Source organism: Tupaia chinensis, unplaced genomic scaffold (genome assembly GCF_000334495.1).
Source record: "Tupaia chinensis unplaced genomic scaffold, TupChi_1.0 Scaffold000647_1, whole genome shotgun sequence".
In the NCBI taxonomy this organism is placed as follows: domain Eukaryota; kingdom Metazoa; phylum Chordata; class Mammalia; order Scandentia; family Tupaiidae; genus Tupaia; species Tupaia belangeri.
In genome coordinates, this window is record NW_006160168.1 from 4269856 (window position 1) to 4291449 (window position 21594).

A 21594-nucleotide genomic window follows, 5' to 3' on the forward strand; every position below is an offset into this window, starting at 1 on the left:
CCTTTCGAGGGTATCTCTTTACAAAGAAAAAAAAAGAGAAAAAGAAAGAAGAGAGAAAAAAAGAATTTTAAAAGTTTTAGAATTTGCCAATAAGAAAAACAATAACACGAAGTATAGCTATATAAATATTTGAAAAATACCTTCTAACTACAATAACAAGACATGCTAAATGAAACAAACATAAAATAATGTCCATAATTTAGATCACAGTAAAGTAAATGTATTATTTAGAGGGAGGAAAAAAATGAGAGGGAACTGAAAATTCTCATGATGAGCACAGAAGATGAAATAGTTACCTTGACAATTATCACCTAAATCAGGAAAATAAAATATCAGGTTTCAAAGGTGACCTAGAGAATGAGGAGATAAGATTTTTCTTTGAGATAAGATATTTGAATGGCTTAAATTTGATAATTAGAACTGAATTATCTATGTAAATCCAGGGAACTAAACTCTGCAAAAGTAGATTAGAAAAATATAAACAGTATATCCTCCTGTGGTGAAGGGAAGAAATATGAACTTTCTGGTTTTGCCTTGCCCCTGGATGAGGGGGGTGGGGATGAAGTGAGAGTCGGCCCTTATATTTTTTTAACCAAAGCTTTACCTCTATGCACATATGAAGTTTATATTACCTTGGTAGTCTGAGGAAAATAAACTCCAAGTTGTTCTGAGTTGGTAGCATTCCAAGATGCCTAACAGAACCAATGACAAATCATCTCCTGATAAGTACATGTACAAAATAAGTTCTCCAGAATAAAGAATCAAGCTGATCCTTGCTAGAACAATGTTTAACCCACTTTAAAGGAAAACAACAAAATCCAGACCTGACACTATACAAGTAAAACTCATAATGGAGTTTCAGCAAAGGATAGTCAAACATGAGAAAAAGACAAGAAATCATAAATGATGTAGTTAGTAGACAAGGACCTTTAAACAGCTACTATAAGTACAAATATGCTCAATAATGTAAATGAAAACATGAACATAATGAAGAAAAGCAAAAGATTTTTTTAAGAGGTTTTTATTTTTGTTGTTTGTTTGTCTGTTTTGCCTTAGGGTGCTTGTGCTCAACACAGAGAGAGAGAGTGAGACAGAGAAACAGAGACAAGTAGAACTTATAGAGATGTAAAATACAATATCTAAAATGAAAAATATATACAGCAGATGGGATGATAGCAGATTAGATACAAAGAAGAAAACATCAATGAACTTGAACATATAGAAAAAGATATTAAGCACAAGAGGGAACACAACAATATCAATAAAAAATGCCCAGGATGTGTCTTGTAGTACAATATAAATTAGTCTAACATAAGTATAATTGGAGTACCAGAAGGAGCATAGAGAAAAGCATAAACACCTTTGAAAACACATTAGCTGGGAACCAGCAGTTAGCGTAATGGCTATGTCGCTGGACTCCCACGTAGTCGACCGTGGTTCGCGTCCCGGACCCGGTGGCTTAAAATTCATGCCGGGCGCATGTGCGTGCGTGCCCAAGATCCCGAGAGGAGAATGGAGGAGAAGGGATTGCGGCGTGACCATCCCCCCTTGGAGGTGATTTCTCGCTTTCTGTCTCTGTGTCTCTTTCTGTCTGTCTGGCGAGCGCACACGCCCTATAGCGAAAAAATCCTCTCAAAAAAAAAAAAAAATGGCTAATACATTCATCTGAATATTTCAGGCAAATTTTTAGAAAATGCATAGGGACCTATTAAAGAGAGATATGAACAATGTAGATAATTAACCCCTATTTTGCAGCTTCTTTAAAAGTTACTCTATAGTTATGCCATAAAGGCTATGTAGGAATCTGTTAAGAGAACCCTAGTGCTTAATTGTTCTGTCATGCATAGGAATGCTAACTAAAACATAATTTGTATCTGTAGAATTGGATTTGAAGTGGGTTTATCTTGGATTCCTATCTACTGAAGTGCTCAATATAGCTTAGCCACACACATATTAGCTGAATATTTCCAAATTTGATGAAAACTGTAAAGTCACAGCTTCAAAAAGCTCAAAGATACTAAAGCAGAATGAAAAGTACACCAAGACATGTCATAATCAGATTGCTAAAAACACATAATAAAAGGTCTCAAAAAGCAGCCATAGAAAATAGGCATAGAAAGACAGAAAGGTAAGAGTGATGACAGATTTCTTGTCAGAAATTGTGTAAGCCAAGGGATAATACTGAGGGAGTAGAAGGGGATTGTCAACCTATAATTCTATACCCCATGACAGTATCTTTCCAAAGGAAAAGTTTTAAATATTTTATTTTCAGACACACGAACCTGAGAGAATCCAATGTTACCAGGTTGACTCTTAAAAAATTAGCATGAAAGAAATGTCTCTAGGCAGAATAAATGACAGGTGGAAATTAGGATCCACTTGAATAGAGATAAGCATGTAATTAAGTATACAAAATTATTTTTTCTCATTATAAAAGACAACTGACTGTGCTACACAAAGTACGATATATTACAAAAATAGCACAAAAGTAAACATGCATGTCGGAGATTCTAAACAAACACCTAAAATGCAAAATAATGGAGTGATATTAGGAAATAATGGAGCAGATCATGGAGTAGGCTTTATTCTCTACCAGAAAAACATAAATAATTATGTAGCACCACCAAAAGCATCCAGAATGTCCGGAGCTCAAAACAGAGACAGTGAAGATTCCTGTAGCTACAGAGCAATGAAAGAGTAGTGAGATAAATTAACCTTTCTAACCAGAAAGCCCATTCCCAAGAAAGAAGGTAACATTTTCCTATGTGGGAAAATACTGTGGACTCATAATTTCTACAGTGGAAAAAAAAAATAAATAAATAAATCTGAATGGGCAGTCGGCTTCCTCCCAGAATTCTGGGTTTCCCTGATGAAAGTTTATTCCTGTCTCAACCCATGAAAGCATGGAGAGTGACTCCAGAAACCAGTCAGAGACAAGACAAGGGTTGGGGCCAGAGGAGGTAGAGCAAGAAATTTAAATAATTCTCCATTTTAGTCAAAACCCATGTTCCACAGTCCCAAGTTGAAGCAGACATGTCCTTATGGGTTCCCCCAGGCTCTGTTTGTCGGTCTTTCCACACAGTCTGAGTCATGCCTTTAGCTGCTTCTCCCCGCTACTCAGAGCCTACTTGAGAAGGGCACCATACCACCGAACCTTTGTTAGACCAGTGGCAAACCTGAGCTTAATGCACTATCTTATTCTGAAAAGAAGTTATCAGGCAAAGGAAACTGATCTAAGCCTTTGTGAAACTCACAGCAAGTAGAACTTAGAGTGCCATCTAGTGCTATGAAGGAAGCAATGATCTCAGGCAGAAGGAACTCAAGTCAATCTGCACAGGATCTCCTAAACAGATTTTAGAAAATGTGTGAATCTACAACCTTTGGAATGGGAGAATATTTTTGTAAACTCTGCCTCAGGGACTGACAACCAGAATACACAGGGAACTCAAGCAGCTTACCCCCCCAAAAAATGATTAACAAAATTAAAAGATGGGAAAATGAGCTGAACAAACAACTCTCTAAAGAAGACATATAAACAGCCAAAAAGTATATGAAAAAATGTTCAACATCATTCATTATAAGGGAAATGCAAATCAAACCCACAATGAGATACCTCCTAACCTCAGTCAGAAAGGCTAAGATTAAAAAAACAAAAAATGGGGAATCAGCAGTTAGCGTAATGGCTATGTCGCTGGACTCCCATGTAGTCGACCGCGGTTCGTGTCCCGGACCCGGTGGCTTAAAATACTCACGCCGGGCACGTGTGCGTGCGTGCCCAAGATCCCGAGAGGAGAATGGAGGAGAAGGGATTGCGGCGTGACCATCCCTCCTGGGGGGTTATTTCTCGCTTTCTGTCTCTATGTCTCTCTCTGTCTGTCTGGAGAGCGCACGCGCCCTATAGTGAAAATCTCTCCAAAGGAAAAAAAAACAACAACAACAACAACGAAAATGGGGACCAGCAGTTAGTGTAATGGCTATGTTGCTGGACTCCCATATAGTCAACCACAGTTCGAGTCCCGGACCCAGCGGCTTAAACTTATTCCGGGCGCGTGTGCGTGCATGCCCAAGGTCCCAAGAGAATGGAGGAGAAGGGATTGTGGTGTGGCCATCCCCCCTGGGGGGTGATTTCTCGCTTTCTGTCTCTCTGTCTCTCTCTGTTTTTTTGGCATGCAAAAACCTCTAAAAAAAAAAAAAAAAGATAACTGCTGGTGAGGCTGTGGTGAAAGGGAACTCTCCTACACTGCTGGTGGGATTATAAATTAATCCAGCCACTGTGGAGAACAATATGGAGATTCCCCAAAGTTCTACAAATAGAACTACTGTATGATCCAATAATTCCACTCCACTTGTATCTACCCAAAAGATACAAGAACACTCAGTTGGAAAAGTGCTTGCACATGTATGTTTATTGTAGCATTATTCACAATTGCTAAGACATGGAACCAACACAAACATCCATGAACAGATGGATGGATTGAAAAGGAAGTCTGACACCATAGAAATTCAGAAGATTATTAAGGGTTATTATGAACAACTATATGCCCCAAAACTGGAAAATCTAGGGGAAATACATAAGTTCCTAGATGCATTCAACATTAAGATTGAACTAAGAAGAAGTAGGAAACCTGAACACACCAATAATGTATAAGGTGATTTAATCAGTAATAAAAAGCTTCTAGGTAAAGAAAAGCCCAGGACTAAACGTCTTTACTGCTAAGTTCTTCAAAACTTTAAAAAAAATTTGTCAGAGGGTGCATGTCCTCAGTGAGAGACAGAGAGTGAGAGAGAGGGAGAGGAAGAAAGCACTTCCCAAGGGAGCATGGTCATGCCACAATCTTTTCTTCCCTCTTTGTCTATCCTGTGTGTGTCATGACTCACAAGCATGATTTCCAAGCTGCCTGGGCTAGGATTTGAACAGTGTAGCCATGTGGGACCTGGCTCCCTTAATCAGTAGGCCCTGGGGCCAGCCCAAATTTCTCAAAACTTTTAAGGAAAAAATAACACTAATTATTCTCAAGTTATCCCCCCCCCAAAAAAAAAAAATCAAAAAGGAAGGAATTCTTCCAAACTCATTCTATGAGGCCAGCATTACCTGCTACCAAAACCAGACAGAGACACAACAAAAGAGCAAGCCACAGACCAATATCCTTGAGGAATGTGGCTACAAACATTCTTAACAAAATACTAGCAAACTGAATCCAACCCTACATCAAAAAGATATGCCATGATCAATTGGAATTTATCCCAGGGATGCAAGGCTTGTTTAACATTCATAAGCCAATAAATGCAATACATCATACCAATAAAATTAAGGACTAAAATTGTATGATCATCTCAATAAACACACAAAAAGCATTTGATTAAAATTTAATATCCATTCATGGTAAAAATTCTGAACAAATTAAATATATAAGGAACATGCCTCAACACAATAAAAGCCATTTATAACAAACCCACAGTTGACATACTGAATGCAGGAAAAGTCTAAAGCGTTCCACTAAGTTCTACTACTAAGAAGAGAAATAAGACAAGGATACTTACTCTCACCACTCTTATGGCGATACAGTGCTGGAGCAATTAGGTGAGGGAAATAAAGGCATCTAAATTGAAACAAGGGAAGTCTCATTGTCCCTGTCTGCAGATGACATAATTCCGTATGTGGAAAAACCTAAATATTTCACCAAATACTATCAAACTGATTAATTCAGTAGTTACAGGAAATAAAATCAACCTACAACATCAGTAGCATTTTGGGCCAGCTGAAAGTTCATTTTCCTTCACTGCTGGGTTGGCTATACTGAATCATTTGCCCTTGCATAAAAACTTTAGAATCAGCTTGTTGCTATCCACAAAGTAACAATGAGATTTTAAAAAAAGAATTACTTAATACTATTTATTATTACTATAATTTTTAAATTTTGTGTGTGCTCACCAGAGAGAGAGAGAGACAGCAAAAAAGAGAGAGGAAAAGTAAGAAAGCAAGCTGCCAGGTCTGCGACTTGAACCACAATTGGCCATGTAGGAGTCCAGAGTCTTAACCACCACACCACCTGCCGGCCCCAACGATGAGATTTTGATTGGGGTTGCATTGAATCTGTAGATCAAACTGGAGATAATTGACATTTTAATATGGTATTCTCCTGTTTATGAACATAGACTATTTCATCATTTATTTCAATATGCTTTTATTTCTCTCATCAGAGCTGTATATTGTTCCTTATGTAAAACTGTACATATTTTGTTAGATTTATAATCTATTTCTCTCAGTGCTAATGTAAGTAATATTGTGTTTCTTATAGAAAATTACAGTTGCTCATTACTGGTATAATTTTAATTTAATTTTGGGTATTTAGGGCTTTTTTTTTTTCATAGATTTTTGCTATAGTGCATGTGGGCTCACTAGAGAGACAGCAAGACAGAAAGCAAGAAATCACCCCCTTAGGGGAAGGCCATGCCACAATCCCTTCTCTTCCATTTTCCTCTAGGGAGTTTGGGCACACATTACACACACACCCGGTATGAGTTTTAAGCTGTCGGGTCCGGGAACTTGAACCACAGTTGACTACATAAAAGTCCAGCAACATAACTATTACACCATCTGCTGAGTAAATGCCAGCTTACCATCTGCTGGTCCCTGCTTTTTATTTTTTTATGGAGAAATAGTAGGTCTTTGATTTTAGAACACCCTTCTTTTTCAATATGTGCTTAAATGCCATAAATCTCTTTTCTAACTACTTGTTTTGACTTTACCTTACAATGTTTGATATGCTTAACTTGATTTTCTTTCAATTCTTTCTTGTAAGTGTACTGTTCAAATATTTTTCTAATTTTTCTTGTGATTTATTTTTGGACATATGGGTCATTTAGAAGTGCTTCATTTAATTTTCAAATGCTTACAATTTTCCAGATATCCTCTCCTTTTTTCTCCCCTCTCCAGCCTTTGGTACAGGTCTACTATTTGTATGAGAACAACTTTTTTTTTTTAGCTCCCATATATAAGTATTGTATTTGTCTTTCTGTGTTTGACTTATTTCATTTAACATAATGCCCTCCAGGCTTATCCATATTGCCTTGGATGACAGAAATTTATCCCTTTTTAATGGGTTAATAGCATTCTATTCCTTTATCCATTACTCCCTGATGGTTATTTAGGTTGAGTCTATATCTTCAGTCTATATCTTGGCTATTATGAATAGCGCTTTAATAAAAATGAGTGTGGGGACCAGCAGGTGGCATGGTGGTTGGGGTGCTGGATACTCCCACGTGGTCGACCAAGGTTCGAGCCCCGGACCTGGCAGCTTCCTTTCTCCCTTTCCCTCTCTCTCTCTCTCTCTCTCTCTGTTGTCTCTCTCTCTGGTCAAATTAAAATAAATGAATGAGTAAATAAAATTAAATAAATAATTATTTAAAAAAATAAAAATGAGTGTGGATATCTCTTTAACATACTGTTTTTTTTTTTGTTGTTGTTGTTATATCCCAAACCAACTGTGAGATTACTGGATCAGAAAGTGTTTTTTTGTTGTTGTTGTTTTTGTTTGTTTTTGTTTTTTGTATCATATTCCCTAATGGTTGCAGTAGTTCACATTCCCACCAACCATGTATAAAAGTTCCCCTTCCTCCACAGCTTTGATAGAATTAATTATTATTATTTAAAATAGGTATTTGAACCTTGGTGAAATGATATCTCATTATGGATTTGGTTTGTATTTCTCTGATGACTAGTGAAGTTGAGCATTTTTTTCATATACTTGTACATTTAAGTCTTCTTTGAGAACTGTCTATTCTGATCATTTGTCTACTCTTTAATTGGGTTGTTATTATTTGTTGCTGAGTCCTTCGAGTTCCTTGAACATTGTGATACTTAATCCTTAGCCAAATAAATAGTTTACAAATATTTTCTTCTAATCCGTATGCTGTCTCTTCATTCGGTTAATGTTTTTCTTTTGTTATTCAGAGCCTTTTTGCTTAACATAATTCCATTTCTCTATTTTTGTATTCACTGTCTATTCTTTTGAGATCTTAAAATAATCGTTGTCCAGACCACGTCCTATAGTGTTTCTCTGAAATTTTCTTTTAGTCATTTTACACTTTTCAGTCTTACACGTTTAAGTCTTAGATCCATTTTGAGCTGATTTTTGTATATGGTCTAGTTTCATTCTTCTGAAAATGAATATCCAGTATTTCCAGCAACATTTGTTGAACAGACTATTCTTTCCCCTATGGCTGATCTTACTGCCTTTGTTGAAAATTAGTTGGCTGTATGTGTGTAGATTTATTTCTGGGTTCTCTATCTCACCCCAATTATCTGTATGTCTGTTTCTTATACCTGTATCATGCTGTCTTGATTATTATAGCTTTGTAGTATATTCTGAGATTCAGTGAAGTGATACCTACAACTTTGTCCTTTTCGCCCAGAATTGCTTTGGCAATTCTAGGTCTTTTGTAGTCCTATACAAATTTTATTATTGCTTTATCTATATCTGTAAAGAATACCATTGATATTTTGATAGCGATTGCATTGAATCTAAAACATGCTTTGGGTAATATGGATATTTTTAACAACATTCATTCTTCTAATCCATGAACATGAGATGTCTTTCCATTAATTCATGTCTTCAATTTCTTTATTGGTGTTTTGTAATCTTCACGTAGAGATCTTTTACCTCCTTGGGTAAATTAATTCCAAGGAATTTTATTTTGTTGTATTGTAAATGAGATTGCTGTGTTGATTTCTTTCTTAGCATGTTTGTTGTATGGAAATGCTATGGACTTTTAAAAAAATATCTTGCCAGACAGCAAGATCCTTACCAGAGAAAGAGAAAGAGAGAGAGAGAGAGAGAGAGAGAGAGAGAGAGAAAAGGAAGTGAGAAAGCATTTCCCCATGGGGAATTGTCACGCAATGATGCTTTCTCCTTTTGGGCTTTTGGGAGCATGCATGTACACACATACATGAACCTTTTGTGTTTCTCAAGACACTAGGTATAGGACCTGAACTGTACAATCAGCCCTGTGGGATCTGACTGCCTTTTAATTTGACTGTTATGGTCAATTTTCTCAAGAACATAATGGTCTCCTTCCATACATAGTTTCCTTTCTTTACTTCAGGGAAGTTTGAGTGGATTAGAATTTCAAATATCAGTTTTTTTCCAGTGTTTTACTTTGTTTAGCTTCCGTGAGCTGGTCCTGTGGTATTTTTTTTTAATGTCAACTACTTTTAAATTGTTTAAGAGTGACCTCTAATTGTCTAAATAGAATCATCAGTTGTCGATTAAAAACTTCACATAAAAGTACTTTCAATAATTTCTTTTTTTTTTTTTTGAGAGATTTTCAATATAGGGCGCGTACGCTCGCCAGACAGAGAGAGACATAGAGACAGAAAGCGAGAAATCACCTCCCAGGGGGGATGGTCACGCCACAATCCCTTCTCCTCCATTCTCCTCTCGGGATCTTGGGCACGCACGCACACGCGCCCGGCGTGAGTTTTAAGCCACCGGGTCTGGGACACGAACTGCGGTTGCCTACGTGGGAGTCCAGCAACATAGCCATTACGCTAACTGCTGGTTCCCACTTGCAATAATTTCTAAAAATTGCCTTCACATATTAGGACTCTCATCTGATTATTTTGTTAGAGACCTGATATCAGAATACTGACTACCAGAGAGTAGAAAGAACAGGATTTGGAAAACTTAAGGGAACAGAGATATAGTGTTGGGAAGACAGCTTTTCCAGGGATAAACACCTTGGAAAGGGAGAATGTGTCTTGGAGGCTTGATGGCGAAAATACAGAAAGAAGGGGCTGGAAATAAGGGTCTTGCAGAAGCATGAAAATATAAAGCAATCAAAAGAGTGTAGAGCTCCACCCATCAACACGGCGTCATTTTTTTTTTAAACTGTACTTTACTATAGCAGCTGAAGAGGGCACTCATGAGCCAAGAAACTGATTAAGCAATAAAACAAATCAGCCCAATAGAATGATTTCTGGTCAGGAAAATTCAATACACTTCATCATAAACAGAAACAAATAGAACATACAGAATACAGAAAGTATAAATCAAACTGTTTCAGCTAATTAACATATTTGTTAAGAAAATCACAAAGCAATTTAAAAATTCTGAGTAGAAATAGGTGATAAATTATACAGAATTGACAGAGTACTGGGGAAAAATTCCATAAGATACAAAAATTATTTTAAAAATAACTTTAAAAACTTGCCTATGACCTAATAGATGCAGAGTATTTAAGAGGATACAGAGCTAGGAAAAGGAATACAAAATACAGACAGAAGAGAAAGATTACAAAAGAAAATCACAGTTACAGAAAGCAGGAAAAGTTCTGTCATGGGAACAAATGGAGACTCTCATGGAAGCTAAACAAAATAAAACACTGGAAAAAAACTGATATTTGAAATTCTAATCCACACAAACTTCCCTGAAGTAAAGAAAGGAAACTACATATGGGGGGAGACCATTATGTTCTTGAGAAAATTGACCCTAACAGTCAAATTAAAATGTTAGAATTTAAAGATTCAAAAAATAAAATAAAATAAAATAAAGCCCTGCAGACAAATTATCAAATTACTTATAAAGTAAAGTAACTTGGGATAATATTGAATTTTTAATAACAAAAATATAATGCAACGTAACAGTAAAGCAAAATTTTCAAAAAGCTCAAGGAAAATATCTATACCAGTAATGTATTTCTGATATTAAGAGCAATCCTATAGATGCAGAAATTTAGGACTAATTATAATTATAAGCCTACCTAAGGAACTGACTAAAACAGGAATGAACTACAGCCCACTGGACAAAGCCACCTCTTTTGGCTGATAGAGTATTACTGGAACACACGCTCATTTTGTACGTATTGCCTCTGGCTGCTTCTGTGAGACAACAGCAAAGCTGAATGGCTGCAGCAAGGACGGTAGTGCTCACAAACCTGAAAATATTTATTACTGAGCCCTTTACAGAAAAAGTGTGCCTATCCTTGGACTTCAGGATGAACTTCACCCAATCAAGAGATGATTAGGACACATTTGGCAAAAGGACTGGTGGTAAGCTTTGGTTACTTTTTTTCTTTTTTAATTTTAAATTTGCTATAGGAAGCATGCACTTGTGGAGGTGGGGAGAGAGAAGGTCCCCATCCCCCTAGAGCATGGTGACACCACAATCCTGTCTCTTCCATTTTCTTCTTGGGATTTTGGGCATGCACGAATATGTGACACACATACACATGTGCCCGGCATGTTTTTCAAGCTGCTAGGTCTGGGACTTGAACCACACAGTCATGTATATGAGATTTAGCTGCCTTAGCCAACATGCCACTGGCTGGCCCACTTTAAATACTTTTAACTGTGGTTCTAAGACTTTAAAAGACAAAAAAAAAATGTAGGGATGAGGATGGTAGAACAATATGGAAATGATATAGGTCCTGATAAGGTAAAAATAATAAAATAATACAACATATTTTAATAAAGGAAGAAGAAAAAAATATATAGTAAGTTCATTGATTTCATATAGATAATAGGTAATTAAGGATAATAATGCCCTTCATGGATAATTAAGAAAATTAATTTAATTAAGCATAAGAACTGAAAAATAGCCTAATTAAGAAAAATGAAGGTGGGGCCAGCAGTTGGCATAATAGCTATGTCGCTGGACTCCCAGGTAGTTGACTGCAGTTTGAGTCCTGGACCCGGTAGCTTAAACTCACGCCAGGTGCGTGTGCATGTGTGCCCAAGATCCTGAGAAGAGAATGGAGGAGAAGGGATTGTGGCGTGGCCATTCCCCCCTGGGGGGTGATTTCTTGCTTTCTGTCTCTCTGTCTTTCTCTGTCTTTCTGGAGAGCACATGTGCCCTGTAGCAAAAACCTCTCCAAAAGAAAAAAAAAAAGAGAGAAAGAAAGAAAAATGAAGGCTAGGGAAATTACATAAAGTATGAAAGTAACTGCTAAAGGCAAAATTATAAATATTCCTAAATAACAAAAGATACAAAAGATGAAAATAAAATAAGAGACAACAATCCCACTATGCAGGAAGAGATACACTGTAAATATGACATAAATTAATATGACAGAACAGAGATCAGCTGTATCTGTCCTCACAAAAGAGGTCACTGGGTTTAGTTCACTTGCTCAAAGAAAAAGATATCTAGATTGTCTCACAAAGCAGTCAAGCTCTACACTACATATAAGAGACACCTAAAACAAAGTGATTCAGAAAGGATCAGAAAAATATACTGGGTAATAAATGGAAATAAAAAGAAAGCAAGGGGTATAATTTTAATACCTGAAAAGTTAGAATTTAGTAAAGATATCTCGATTGTCTCACACAGCAAAATCAAATAGTACCATGAAGGACATTTCATATTACTAAAGGCTGCAATTACCAATAAATATATAACAATTATGAATACTTATTCACCAGTAACACGGCGATCTCTTTTATAAAGCAGAAAGTATGGGAGATGCAAGGAGAAAAAGAAAGAAACACGCTATTAAGGGGAGAATTCACATACCACTCTCAGTTCAAAAGAATCAAGTAGACAAGAAAAGTAAATAGAATCAATAAGGTAGACCTTATAAATGTATATTGAGCTTTGCATTCTGAAGAGAAAACAAATTTTCTTTTTAGCAGTTCATGGATTATTAATGCAATTGATCATACCTTAAGGTTACAAGGAAAACCACTGTAAGCTCCACAGAGAAAAATAAAACAAACACTTTGTGAGAACAAAGCAATACAATAACAAGTATAAATCTGGGTGCCGACCAGTGGCATGGTGGTTAAAGCAGTTGGACTCCCACATGGTAGACCATGGTTCAGGTCCTAGACCTGGCAACTTGCTTTCTCACTTTCTTTCTCTCTGTCTCTGTTTGGTCAACTTCAAAAAATAAAAATAAAAATAAAAAATGACAACGAATAAAATTTAATATAATAATTCTTTTAAAAACTATAAATCTGAACACTCACATTTTTTAAAAGTCCATCTGCCCGATTTTTACAATTTACCAATTTTCTTGAACTCTTGGGTAAAAGGAGAACATAAAATGATGTATAAAAATTTTAAAATCATTCTTTTAACTTACTATATGTCAAAATTGAAATGTGAAATGAAATGCGATCAAAGCAGTGATCAAAAGAACATTCATAGTCTTAAATAGTTACACTAAGGGACCAGTAGGTTGCCTAGTGGTTAGGGTGCTTGACTGCCACATAGTTGACTACTGTTCGAGTCTTGCATCTTGCGACTTGAAACTCACACCAGGCACATGTGTGTGTGTACCCAAAATCTCAAGAGGAGAATGGAAAAAGACAGATTGCGCATGGTCACCCCCAGAGGGTGATTTTTCACTCTCCCTGTCTCTCAGGCGAGCACAAATGCCTTATAGCAAAACAAAACAAAACAAAACAAAACAAAACAAAAACAAAAACAAAAACAAAAAAACAAAATCTCTCTCATTCAAAAAAAGTTATGTCAAAAAATGAAAATAAAGCAAATATCTCAACTCACAAATATACAAAAAAGAAAAGCACAAATTACATGAAAGAGAAGGCAAACAGAGTAAATGATGAACATAAAAAATAAATTCGGGGGGACAAGCAGGTGGCATGGTAGTTAAGGTGCTGGACACTCCCACATGGCCAACCATGGTTTGAGTCCCACACCCAGTGACTTGCTTTAATGCTTTCTCTCTCTCTCTCTCTCTCTCTCTGGTCAAATTTTAAAAATGAATGAATGAATGAATGAATGAATGAATAAAAAGATTTAAAAAAATAAATTCGGGCCTACTCTTCACTCACAGCACAATGGTTAAGTGGTAGGTATTTGGAGCCAGGTCCCATATGGCCAATCATGGTTCAAATTCCAGCCCAGTGATTTGAAGGACATACTCGGTGCATGTGTGTGTGTGTGTGGCCAAGATACCGTTGGGATGGAGAAATGGAGGAACAAGGATTGCAACATGACCACATTCCACTGAGAGGTGCTTTCTCTCTCTCCCTCTCTTTCTCTCTCTGGCAAATGAATGTGCCTTCTGGCAACTAAAAGGGAAACACATACACACACACACACACACACACACACACACACGAATCCTACATATACTTGTTATCTGACCTTGTAATTTGCTTAGACAGTGATGAAAAGTAACTTACCTTCAATTAAATCATGAGTGTTTTGACCCCATTTGGCAAAGTAAATGGAGCCACCTCCTGCCCAGGGAAAGCAGATCAGCTTAAAAATTGCATCTGGTTTTTGGTATAAGCAGTTCAAAACTTTTTCATTCCTAAGAAGAAAATTCAAATATATTTAACATTACATATATCAATTAAGTTCTTCAAACTGAGTTAAGTGAAAAGGTTTCATGAAACTCTTTATTCATTATAAGGAATATACATTCAAATACAAAGTGGTTGCCAATTTTTTGAATAAGGAAGACCAAAAAAAGGCTTTTATGGTCTGTGTTTGATCATTTAAACAAATTAACATTTAGGGGTGTAAGTGAAACAAGTATTTATATATTAAACATCAAATAAGTGCATTTAATATGCACATGTAACATGATATACATCTTAATTTAGATACTGACTTTTTTCCACAAGTCAAGAAGGAGTGTTGGTTATCTCAAGGTTTTCCAGAGCATATAATCTTCACTCTATTTCGAGCATTTGATAAATAATGCTTTTTGAATCTGGATATAATGTCCCTGGAAATTTTATTCCAAGATCCAAGTATCAAATCAACTAGTGTTAGTGAAATTACTTTTTAAAAAATTCATCCTGGGCCAACCAGTGACATGATGGTTAGGACAGCTTGACCCCACATGGCCAACTGCATAGTTCAAGGCCCAACCCAGAAGCTTGTAAAACAATGGGCATGTGTACATGCATGCCCAAAATCCCGAAAGGAGAGAGAAATGGAGGAGAAGGGATTATGGTGTGACCATACCCCATGAAGGGGTGCTTTCTCATTCCATCCCAATTTCTCTCTCTGGCAGATGTACATGCCATCTGGCAAAATTAAAAATAAAAATAAAAAATTCATCCTACATGTTTATATTTGTTTGCTATAATTTAAACCTGTTTTATAACATTTCCAAACTGATTTTTAAATTCCTTACAAGAATATAAAATCTTGCCAAATATGAGGTCATAAATCCTAGCATGATGATTAAATCTTTTTTTTTTTTGAAGTATCAGTTTTGATCCCTATAAGCATCCAAAACTAACACTGATTAAGATCTGTTGAGGCTAAATCCTGTTCTCTAAAGAGGATTTTTTTTCTATAATAAAATAATTAAGAGAACACTCATAAAATGAGATACTTCATATGAATTTAGGAACAAGTAACAACTTTTCTGGGAACAAATCATTCTCTTTAAAAGATTCTTCCTTATTTGGGGGTACTTATATTAATAAACATATAGTTTTCAGACAAAAGTGAAAAGGATTATGTTAATTCTTTAAACATTTACACTTGAAACATTTGTCCCCAGTAGCGAACCCCATCCTCAATAAATGTATTGATAATAGATCAGCCTTAAATTAGATTTTTGTAGGCATTCACCAGTTTTAATCAAACCACAATTTGATTAAAAAAAAAAAGAAAAACAGAGTAAATGGATGACTTTTCTGAATCTTCTTTTTTCAGGCTATTGAACAGTCTAGAAAAATAACCTGAATTCAATAGCATTTCAAAATAATTGAACTTTGTATGTAAATTGAACTTTGTCTTCACCTCTCCTAAGCCACACAAGCACTTTAGTTAAGACAGAGGTTTACAGTTTCACTTTAAGACATCACGAAGTCAATGCCATATCCCATGATGGATAGTTGGTACCATTTACAACACTGTGCATTCATGGTAATGACCACAAAACTAGGAGTTGGTGAGAAGCCTTTGCCATCTAAAAAGGGAATCTCATGAAGGCAGTGTGTCGGAGGACCCACGATGGAGAAGAACCAGGTTACACAAGGAATAGCCTACCTGGTTCTCCCTGCTTGGTCTCTTGACTCCATGCTGAGAAGATAGTACAGAATTACTGGTCTCTGTAACCTGTTGAGCCAACACTGAATTCAATTCCTCTTTGGGTTCAAAATCTCTGTTCAGCCTTGATTATACAGAGAAGGGACCAGTTTTTTTAAAAAAATCAGATTGCTCCAATCCCTGTTTAAAAAAAGGAGGGGGGAGGGTTTAGAAGCAACATAACTAATGTTAAGAAGTCACTTGCCACAGTTTCTATTAGATTACCAATAAGTGTTTCCATTTCCAGGACTTTCAGAAGTCTGAAAGAGTTTCTTTGTTTATACAGAAAGACAGACATATATAGCATTTCTAAACAATCCTGCTGGTAGAAAGGCAGAAAATATCCAATACCCACTAGAAAGTTGGGGTGGGACCATTTGTTTTAAAAAATAGAGATGTCTTAGCTCTCTAAGTATTTATAAAACTATGCTCTTTTAAATCTTAAAGAAAAGGTTCAAGAGTCTAAGAAAGATTTCTCTACTGGGCAAACTTCCAACTTTGAAATTCTGGATATTCAGAAATTAGAAGTAAAATAATTACCAAAAGATCCACCATTTATGAAGGTTTGTATCCTTCTTCCTAGAAGCTTTTTGAATCCCAAGTAATCATTTTAGGGCAATGATTCACTTCACAGCCACAGTTCTGAATCTCGGAACTGTTCCCAAGAACTCAGGCCAGTACCTCAACTGTTCTTATAGTGCAGTATAAGGCACTTGAAGGAACAGAAAGACTTATTTACATAGAGGAAGAAAGTTCACAGAGGGTGCTGAGTCCTTTGGTTTCTTTCCCTCAGAGCCTTTTCTTCGTAACTATGGCCTAGGGCCATCATAAACTTTCAGAAGAATAACCTGTTTGACTCCTGAGGATTTCACTAACATTGTGCGGAAGTAGTTCCATGTTAGTTAGTCATATAAAATGAAGAAAAACATGGCTACTTCTGGGGTAGGAAACAGGGACCCTAAGAGTATAGTTAGGGGATAGGCCCAAAATGAAATCACAAATGGCTAAGTTTTAAGATGGAGACACAGCAGCTCAGAGGCTTGCTCAGGAGAAAGGGCTTGCAACAGTAACTCAAAGATTGAAGTAGGCAACATGACCTAAAGCAAAGGTGTTTTCCTAGGCCCTACCACATTTCAAGAGGAAGATTATGGGTTTTGTTTGTTCGTTTTTGAGAGAGATTTTTGCTATTGGGCGAAAGCAGACAGAGGGAGACAGAGAAACAGAAAGAGAAATCACCCTCCAAATGCTATGGCCACGCCACAATCCTTTCTCCTTCATTCTCATCTTGGGATCTTGGGCACACATACACACACACACACACACACAAACACACACACACACACACACACACACACACACGACAGGCATGAGTTTTAAGTGGTCCGGGACTTGAATCATGGTTGACTTTGTGGGAGTCCAGTGATGTAACCGTTATGCCATCTGCTGGTCCCAAGATAATGGTTTTTATGGCCCAAAGCTTCTAGAGAAAGAGAATCTCCTGATCTTTCTACCCACTCCAAAATTAGGGAAAAAATAAGTGGGCCCATCCAGCATGTGACCCTCACTATAAGGGGAATGCATGCCACAGCCTCTCCTGAGAACAAGCCCAAACAACACCCCTCCTAACCAAGATAAAACCTCTTGTCTTGGTTCTCGGTGGCAACCCATTTTTTGTGACCTGCTCCCTGCTTGGAAGCTCTGTTCTTCGTTCCCTCTCTTAATAAACTACATTTGCTATCCCCTCTCTGTGTCTGTCTCTCTAATTCTTTGTGAGCTATAGACAAGAACCCACTGTGGGTGCTGGGTCTGAACACTGCCGCACCCTGCATCTCCACATCATTTCTACTAAGGAAAATAGGCAGAGATGGGGTGTATGTTTTCATTGTTTACAATTGAAGGTTGTCGTTGATCACTACAAAGCTTCAATAAAATCAGTTAGGGGTCAGCTGTGGCTATTTTCTAGAACTGACTCATGACACATCTCTAAAGATAAATCATATCTGGCAAATTCCAAGTAGAATAGATTACTAAAAAGGGAATCTACATAAGGATCCACTAAAATGAAACTGTACAACAAAGTAATAAAGACAAAGAAAAAAATATTAAAAGCAGCCAAAAGAGCAAGGAGGCAGGCATGGAACATTATCTTTGGAGGAACAGGAGTTAGATAGCCATATGGAAAACCAGAAGAGAATAGCATGCTCTCTTTAAGTGCTAAAAGAAAGAACCACAGGGACCAGCAGTTGGCATAACGGCTATGTCTCTGGACTCCCATGTAGTCGACCGTGGTTCGAGTCCCAAACCTGGTGGGACTTAAACTCACGCCGGGCACGTGTGCATGCGAACCCAAGATCCTGAGAGGAGAATGAAGGAAAAGGGATTATGGCATGGCCATTTCCCCTGGGGGATAATTTCTCACTTTCTGTCTCTCTTTCTGGAGAGCACATGCACCCTATAGCAAAAACATCTCCCCCCCAAAAAAAATGTGTAAATGAACATTGGTCACATAAAATAGTAATTATATGTCTAGTGGTCCTTTATATATGTATAGCTAAAATTTGGACAAAAATAATGTATAAATTAGGAGCAAGTAAAGAAAGATCCGTATTGGTCATCAGCCAGGAAAGACATTGGTGTTGAGCAACAATAACTACCATGGCTTCCAGTACTTTGACGAAACCTCAGATGCACAGCCTTCTGGTCAGACGTCTGCCATTTCATATTGTTGGAGCATTCATTGTAATACTGAGTGTTGTAACTTTCTATTGAGTTTGCTGTGACTGAACCAAGAAAGAAAGCGTATACAGATTTTGATAGAAATTATGATTCCAGGGGCCGGCAGGTGGTGTGGAGTTAAGGGTGTTGGACTTCCACATAGTTGACCATGGTTTGAGTCCCAGACCTGGCAGCTTGCTTTCTCACTTCCCCCCTCTCTCTCTCACTCTGTCCCTCTCTGGTCAAATATAAATAACTAACTAAATAAATAAATAAATAAATAAAAGTTAAAGTAATTCTTAAAAAAAAATAATAAATTATGATTCCATCAAAGATTTTGAGAAGAAGAAGGCTGGTATCTTTCAGAGTACAAAGTGATTTGAGAATATAAAGAATGTTTTTGGATTGAATTCTATGGTCCTGAATTATGATACATGAATACATGGGCTAAGGAATAGTTTTTCTTGATAAATAAACAAATACCATTGGGGGGGAAAAGACAGATCCTTATATTATCTATGAGGTTTTATTAAATTTAGACTTTGATAAATATGCATATTTTAATTTTAAAGACAAACTTAAAAAAAAAAAAAAAACAAACAGACTATAAATCATCCAAACTGGAAGAGAGGTGTTGAGTCAACCAAAAACGAAAGTGAGAGTGGGGCCAGCAGGTGGCATAGTGGTTAAGGCACCAGAATCCCACATGGCCAACCATGGTTGGAGTCCTAGACCTGGAGACTTGCTTTCTCACTTTCTCTGTCTTTCTGGTAAGTGCATGTGCCCTACAGCAAATTTAAAATAATAAATAAATAAATAAATATTTTTAAAAAACAAAGAAAAGAAAACTTAGAATGAACAAGAAGAAGCAAAAATCGTAACACAAGATGGCAGACTTAACTCTAAGAATTAGTGATTATATTTGATACATATATGCATATATGTGTTTGTGTGTATATTTGTGTGTGTTTCATATATATATGTTTCATATATATGTGTTTCATATATGTATACATATATGTATATGAAACACTCCAGTTATAAAGCAAGACTGTCAAGACTAAAAGCAAGACTTTTATTATTTTAAAATAATCCAAATAATGCTGCGTATATGAAACCTATCTAAGAAGATATTACTCTGGCATTTTTCAAATAATTTAAAATGTAAAATAATCATTGCTAGGCTTTGGGGTTAACCCCAAGGAAACAGTCTCTAAAGATAACCAGCTACTGGATAAGCAAAGAAATGCATGGAGACTGGAGAGATGGGACATGGTCTACTAAGAATCTAAGAGGACTTCAATACAACTGAATGGTAGAACATGGGCGAGCAAGAGACAAAAGAAAAGTGAGGAAGTAAGTAAGAGACAGGTTGTGAGTGAGCTGCTTTAAGGAGCTTAGACTTGGTCTTAAGAAAGGGGAGAATCCACGGTAAGGTGAAAGGATGCAAATAGCCTTTTAGAATGAGGATTCTGGCGCAGGGTAGTGACAAGTTAAGAGACTGCTGCAGTGATCTGGGAGTGAAAGGGCAGTACCTGACCTGACCATAATGTTAGAAACACGTAGCACCTCTAAGGGCCAGGCACCCTCTAAGCTTTCAGTACAGATTCAGTCTTTAATTTTCACAATTGTGTAGGCACTATTCACAAAAATAATTAAGGTATTCTTACGTTTCCCCATTTCGAACATGAAAAGAAATGAAAAAGTAACTGAAAGACACATTTTGGTAGGAAGCAGACTTGGAAGGAAAATCCAAACAGTGCGGTTCCCGATGCTGTGCTGTGCTTATCACCCACCACGTGCTAAGGTGGAGGTGTTGAGGCTGAAGGGCCGAGGGATCAGCAGATGGCATGATGGTTATGTGGCTGGACTCCCACGTAGTCGCCCACGATTCAAGTAGCAGACCTGGTGGCTTAAAACTCACACCGGAAGCATGTGTGCTTGCCCAAAATCCCAAGAGAATGGAAGAGAAGGGATTGTGGTGTTGCCATCTCCCTCAGGGGATGATTTCTCACTTTCTGTCTCTGTCTCTTTCCAGTGAACTCACACAACTTATAGCAAAAACCTCCCTCTCTAAAAAAAAAAAAAAAGAAGGACTAGATTCTATAACTACATTAGATTATGGAATCAGGAGGGCTTGGATATTTAGTATTTATGGGGAATATGGGAGAGGAAAAATGTAACATGACTTCCAGTTTTCTGAGTTGGGCAACTTGTTGCATAGTGATATCATTTACTGAAATGGGAAACATATGAGGAGGAGCAAACCTGGGGGACAGAAGACATGCCGAGTTTTGGATATAATTCATGAGCCTCAGACAGGAGATTTCCAGAAAGTACTTCACCATACAGACCTAGGGTTTTATTTGGGAATAGATTTAAGAGTTGTCTGCAGAGCTGGAATTTTGAAACCAAGGGGTGGAATGAGATAGCTTGACTTGAGTATGGAGGACAATGTTCTTTCTAGAAGAAATTCCATGTGTATTTGTGGTATTTGTGTCCAGTACCATTTTAGGGTTGGGGGTTATAGACACTCTTTACTTGTCACTATTTTGTATCTGGAGATCTCATTCTGTCAGAGGATTTCAGGTTAAGAGTAAAAAGAAAATGGACTAGGACGGACCCCTAAGAACCACTAGTGTTTATTAATAAATGGCAAGCAGATAAAAGAAACTGCGAGGAAGACTTAAATAGGGAGACCAGGGGAGTAGGATGACAACTGGGCAAGAGAGTTTCTTGGGAGAACTCATGTTCAGAAGGATACCAGTGAGTGAATGAAAGGGCACATTGGTGCTGGTGATAATGAGGCCACTCTAACCTGTGAAAGAAAGTGCTGGGTCAAGCTCCAGTAGCCTGA

At 37.1% G+C, this 21594-nt stretch overlaps 1 protein-coding gene across 1 annotated transcript in view; it reads right to left on the bottom strand.

The window, feature by feature from the left end:
• OLAH (oleoyl-ACP hydrolase) overlaps positions 1-16049 on the bottom strand; it is a 30018-nt gene extending 13969 nt beyond the window's left edge. The window contains exons 1-2 of the mRNA XM_006159759.2: positions 15984-16049; positions 14153-14283 (exon numbers count right to left, since the gene is read on the bottom strand). Of these exons, the coding sequence (XP_006159821.1) occupies positions 14153-14283; positions 15984-16015 (163 nt within the window). The 5' untranslated portion in view covers positions 16016-16049. The remainder of the gene's footprint in view (positions 1-14152; positions 14284-15983) is intronic.
• Positions 16050-21594: the final 5545 nt, after the last annotated feature.